The 6,070-nt window shown below is 45.8% G+C and overlaps 1 protein-coding gene across 1 annotated transcript in view; it reads right to left on the reverse strand.

Annotated features, from left to right (window-relative positions):
* The window catches only part of Pecr (peroxisomal trans-2-enoyl-CoA reductase), a 27,543-nt gene that overhangs the window by 1,293 nt on the left and 20,180 nt on the right, over window positions 1-6,070 (reverse strand). Inside the window, exon 7 of the mRNA XM_021160374.2 lies at window positions 1,684-1,795. Within this exon, the coding sequence (XP_021016033.1) occupies window positions 1,684-1,795 (112 nt within the window). The remainder of the gene's footprint in view (window positions 1-1,683; window positions 1,796-6,070) is intronic.

Below are 6,070 nucleotides of genomic sequence, written 5' to 3' on the forward strand. Positions count from 1 at the left end.
TCTTGTCAACCAGACATTCGTTTGCTAACAGACACTAGTAACTATCTTTAGAAAAAGGTCAAATATATTTGTGTTTATATTTCCCTGAGGCTTTGTTTTTTTTTTTTTTTTTTTTTTTTTTTGGTTTTTCAAGACAGGGTTTCTCTGTGTAGCCCTGGCTGTCCTGGAACTCACTTTGTAGATAACCATGACCTTTTTGTTCCTTCTGCCTCTACTACCTTGACTACTGGGATTACAGGCCTGCACCACTACGTTTGGTATTATGGGGTGCTGGGAATTCAATCCAGGGTTTGCATACGCCGGTAAAGGATGAGCAATATCTCAGGACATTAGCATGCTTTTAAAAACGTTTATGTTTTATGTATATGGGAAGGCCTGCTTGTGTCCATGCAACACATGTGTGCCTGCCTGGTGCTTGCAGAGGCCAAAGGAGGGTATCAGCTCCCCATCTTAAAGATGGTTGTGAGCCACCATGAAGGTGTTGGAGATTGACCCAGATCCTCTGAAAGAGCAGAACAGCCTGTGTTTTTATTTTCTGGGGATTTGTTTTGTTGTTTGAAAAAACTAGGACACTGGACTATCTGATTTTATTGTTTGATATGTTGTTGTTGTTTTGAGACAGGGCCTCTCTCTATAGCCTTGGCTGGTCTGGGAATTCACAGAGATCTCCTTGCCTTTGCCTCCTGATTTCTGGGGTTAAAGGTAAGTCTCATTATACCTGGCGTGGACTATCTGATTTTATAAGACCCTCCCAACACCACATCCAATCGTGTGCAATATTGTTATTGAGTTGAATTTATGAAAGCAAATTTAGTTTTGAAGCCAAGCATTGTTGCACAGACCGGTAATGGGAGGCTGAGGTTAGCCTGGGCTACACAGTGAGATTCTGCTTCAATAAGATAAAATAAACTTGCTTCTTTTTATGGGGCTGGAGAGATGGCTCTGTGGTTAAGAGCACTACCTGCCCTTCCAGAAGTCACAGGTTCAATTCCCAGCAACCACATGGTGGCTCACAATCATCTGTAATGAGGTCTGATGCTCTCCTCTGGCATGCAGGTGTACATGCAGATAGGGCATTCATATACATGAAATAATTAAAAGAAATCTTTAAAGAATACCTTGTTACAGCCAGGCGTGGTGGCACACGCCTTTAATCCCAGCACTTGGGAGGCTGAGGCAGGTGGATTTCTGAGTTCCAGGACAGCCAGGGCTACAGAGAAACCCTGTCTCGAAAAACAAAACAAACAAACAAACAAAAACAAACAAACAAACAAAAAAACAAAACAAAAAGAATACCATGTTAGGAATAAAAGTTATCGAATCACAGAAGTTTATCATTTGATGCGCATATTCCAGAGAGAGGGCAAAGTCAAGTCGGACCGCCCCTCTTCCATGTGTGCCGCCCCTTTTCCATGTGTTCGGCACTCAGAGAGGGGGAAGAGGAACGAGTCTGTAACCCTTCAAGCACAGCTGGCCTTTGCCTCCGTTCTACCTTCTGTGCACTTAGAGGTTTAGATAGTTTTTGCAACAGAGAACATTTTCTTTTACATCCTATCATAAATATCAACATTTGGAAGGCCATTCGATGGCCTATAACAGAAACCCCTGCCTCTGAGGCAGTGGCTTACAACATGAAGCGCGGACAGGGAAGGGCTCGTGCCTCTTCACTTCCTGGCTGCTTACCTGGTATGTTGAAGGCGTGAGTGTACAGAGCCTGGCCTCCATCCACATTGACCAACTGTCCAGTGATAAAGGAAGCCGCAGGGGACAGCAGGAAACATACCAGAGGGGAGATCTAGGGAAAGAAGAGAATATATCCATACATAGGAGAAAAGAAAAAAGAAAAGCCTCCTTCTCCCTCCCCGGGAGCCCGGAACTCCCGAAGAAGCACATCTCTGCCCAAGGACTGCATCACGAGTCCTTACGCATGTGCAGCACGATTTGACAGCACAGAGACAGTGTGGACAAAAGGGAAGTCGGGTAACAACCAGGGCAAAGGCGACAAGGTGTGGACAAGCAGCAGTCAGTGGCAGGCAAACAGCAATGGTGTAAGAAGCCACAGGTAAACACGGTGGTTTCCTGCTTCAACAGTTAACTCCCTTCTGAGGCCCTGCTTGTCTTCTACAACTCTTATTTGTCATGGCGGTCCCATACTTCTCCCACCTCGGTCCCAGATACAGTTAAGTGTGTCCATGGCCTTGTCAGGCCCAAAGTACCGCTGTGCTCGGATCACAGGAGCTTCCCACCAGCGGGACTTCAAGGTCCCCATCACATCCTCCCAAACGTAGTCACTAAAAAACAAGGGATGGGGAGCGAACAGCCTGGGTTTGATCAGATCCCACGGAGGGTAGGTGTCAGAAACCACCCAGGACAGACTAAGCACACAAATGAGTGTCCTGGAGATGGCTCACCATTTTGCACGGCTTTTGATGGGTGAGCTCTAACATGCAAGGTCACCAAAGATTTCATCTCGGGATTGCCTCTTGCTGATGACACATTTTCCCTGCCACTATTACATAGCCTAATGATCCCTGGGCATCGACCCACCCTACTGGGCAAACTTCCTGAAGATCAACATGACCATGGACTTTCAGGTAGTAAGGCTGTATAGACGAATTGATGATTTTTCACAATTTCTGATAATGATTTTATATAATTTTTAAGTTGATACAGTAATCTCAAGCCCCATATAGAACAAACTGGCAAACAGAGCTCTGCAAGCCTTCAATGTCATGGGCTAATTGCACTAGGATAAGAAAGCTGGCTCAGAGTAAATCTGCAAACAAGGAAAAACCTTCACTGTAGGCCAGGTCCACGGATGAAGCCACAGGTGAGCCTTGCTCTGATACAGCAAGGCCATGGGGAACTAACTGTTGCTCTGAATGAGCATGCAGAATGAACCACTCATGATGAGCTCACAGAATGAAACACTGCTTTGAACTGTCAACATCCTTTTGTAACTCCCCTGTTGCGTAACATTCTATCTATGAGATAATTCTATAAAGAACTTATGTCTACAAAGGTATAAGCTGTCAGAGAAAAGAAATCAAGTGTGGCATTTGGAGTCAGTCCCTTCCACCAAATGTATGTATGTATATAAGTATGCATTAACACTCGTGGAATTGTTGAGTCAGGTGGTCAGGCCCGGCCAAAGTGTGTCTGTGTATGCTTGTGTATGTATGTGTGTGTATGTATGTGTATGTGTGTGCTTGAATTCTCCCTTTCTTCCTCTCTTTTCTCTCTGGCTCACAAAAAGTTAACAAACTCCAAGCCTCTTGCCTGGCCTGCCAGAGGCCCTTGAGCCAGGGAGATACCAAACCTTTTTTCTAATTCTCCTGCTGCTAACAGTTGGAGTCGAATTATCAGAAACCAGTGGCTTTTGACCTGAGGATAGCAAAGAGTTATAGGAAGAGAAACATTAGCAAAAGCAAGCAGCTCTTGGCCACACAAGAATGAATTAAAGTCAGAAGAATTGCCAAAAGTAGGTGGCTTTCAGCTATAGAATAGTAGAGTTCTCTGCCAGTGCCTGACAAATACAGAAGTGGATGCTCACAGCCATCCATTGGATGGAGCACAGGGTCCCCAATGAAGGAGCTAGAGAAAGTACCCAAGGAGCTGAAAGGGTTTGCAGCCCTATAGGAGGAGCAACAATATGAACTAACCAGTAACCCCCAGAGCTCCCTGGGACTAAACCACCAACCACAGAACACACATGGTGGGACTCATAGCTCTAGCTGCATATGTAGCAGAGGATGGCCTAGTTGGTCATCAATGGGAGGAGAGGCCTTGGTCCTGTGAAGGTTCTATGCCACAGTATAGGGGAATGCCAGGGCCAGGAATGGGAGTGGATGGGTTGGTGAGCAGGGGGAGGGGGGAGGGTAAGGGGGGTTTTGGAGGGGAAACCAGGAAAGGGGATAACATTTGAAATGTAAATAAAGGAAATATCTTAAAAAAAAAAAGAATAGCAGAGTTAAAGTTAAAAACAGAACTGCCAGAGATAAAGCAAGCAGCTTTGGCCCTGGTCGCTGACTCCATGGCCCTTAGCTGCCTTCCTCGGGAAACCGGGTGCCAGAATAAGTCCCAGCAGGTAGGAGAGAAGCAGCTCCATGAGCTGGCTTCTGACCTCCACATGTGCACCACAGCACAAGCGTGCCTGCACACACACACACACACACACACACACACACACACCACTGCTTGCAGCTGGTGTGAAAGCTTTGCTGATCATAGACTCAGCATATAATTGAGCAGAGTTTGTCCCCGGTTCTGCATCTCACAGTAGCTATGCCAGTAGTTTGTTAAAGTCTTGATGGGCGTTCCTTCAGGGGATTTTAAAAGTCAGAGCCATCATCACCATGTTGGAATTTTACTCACGGGCTCAAAGCAGTGGTTGGAGAACTGCTGGAGCCTCAGTATGGGTCACGGCAAGAAGTCAAAGGTGGGGCCGGCAAGGCGGCTCAACCAACCAGTACAGAAGCTTGCCGCGGAGATCGTTCATCTAGATACAACCGCTGGGACTTCCATGGAAGGTGAGGACAAACACCGGAGCACTGTCCTCTGACCACCACATGCTTGCTCTGTCACACAAGCACCTCAAGAGTACATAACTGTGGCTGGGCTTGGTGGCACATACCTTTAATCCCAGCACTTGGAAGGCAGAGGCAGGCGGATCTCTGTGAGTTTGAGGCCAGCCAAAGCTACACAGTGAGACCCTATCATATTTAAAACAAAACACATTTAAGGAGTGTTAAAAATGTTTTTAAAGAATATGAACTAGGGCTGGTGAGATGGCTCAGTGGGTAAGAGCACCCGACTGCTCTTCCGAAGGTCCAGAGTTCAAATCCCAGCAACCACATGGTGGCTCACAAACACCCACAACGAGATCTGACGCCCTCTTCTGGAGAGTCTGAAGACAGCTACAGTGTACTTACATATAATAATAAAAAAAAAAAAAGAATATGAACTATATTAGTATTGGAGGCACCAGCAGTCATGATATTCTGGCGCAGATAATCATGGGAATGGGTTGGGGTGAGTGCAGTCTTTCTAGTGTTATAGGTGATGAAACAAGATATGATACAGGAAGTGTGCACATGTGCACACACCCACCACAACCACCCTAAGAGCTTTTGCTGCCCAGAGAAGTCCACTGGCCATCACAAGAATATGTGATTAACTAAACAGCCATTTAAAAATTGTATTTCTTTTATACTTTACGTGCTTGAGTACTTTGCCTGCACATACATATGTGCACCACATACGTGACTGGTGCCTGCTGAGATAATGTATTCATTAACGTTTTTGGCGATTTCATATATGTACATAATGAATTTTGGTCACTCTCGCCATTACCATCTCGCATCTCTCCCCTACTTCCACTGAGCCTCAGCAAGCACCTTTTTTTTGTTTGTTTAAATAAAGGAAGTGAGGCTATTGCCACAAACAGAAACAACTGGGAATGTTTGTTTTCCATGACAAAAGTCAAGCTTGCAAGTGGACATGGAATTCTGGGGAGGCTCACGCTGCCATGCTAAACTTTGGATTCAAGCAGCAAGTAGAGACAAAAAGAGATGTGTCCTTTCAAAGTTACATAACGAGCTGTGCCAACATCTAGATCCAAAGGAGCTCCTAAAGACAGGGAGTTATGCTACAGGTTAAATAGACCCAAGATCCCAGTGTGACGAGAAGGCTCAAGTAACAGAGCACAGAAAATTCATGACATCAGGTTCACTCTGATTTTAAAGAAATTGTTGGGGTTGCGGTGTAGCTGAACTGGTGGGGTGCTTGTCTAGCAAGCACAAGGCCCAAAGGCAATCTCTAACAGCAAATAAACCAGGTCTGGCAGCACCAGCCTGTAATGCCAGCACACAGGACACCTAAGCAAGGGGACCAGAAACACAAGTTGCTCTCTGTTACAGATCAAATTCGGGACCAGCTCAGAGACAGGAGACCCGGTCTCAAAAAACAAAAACAACGTAACTAAATCCTTATTACAGGCTGGATTAAAACAAATTAGCTGGGCAGTGGTGGCAGACACCTTTAATCCCAGCACTTGGGAGGCAGAGGCAGG

Source organism: Mus caroli, chromosome 1 (genome assembly GCF_900094665.2).
Source record: "Mus caroli chromosome 1, CAROLI_EIJ_v1.1, whole genome shotgun sequence".
In the NCBI taxonomy this organism is placed as follows: Eukaryota; Metazoa; Chordata; class Mammalia; order Rodentia; family Muridae; genus Mus; species Mus caroli.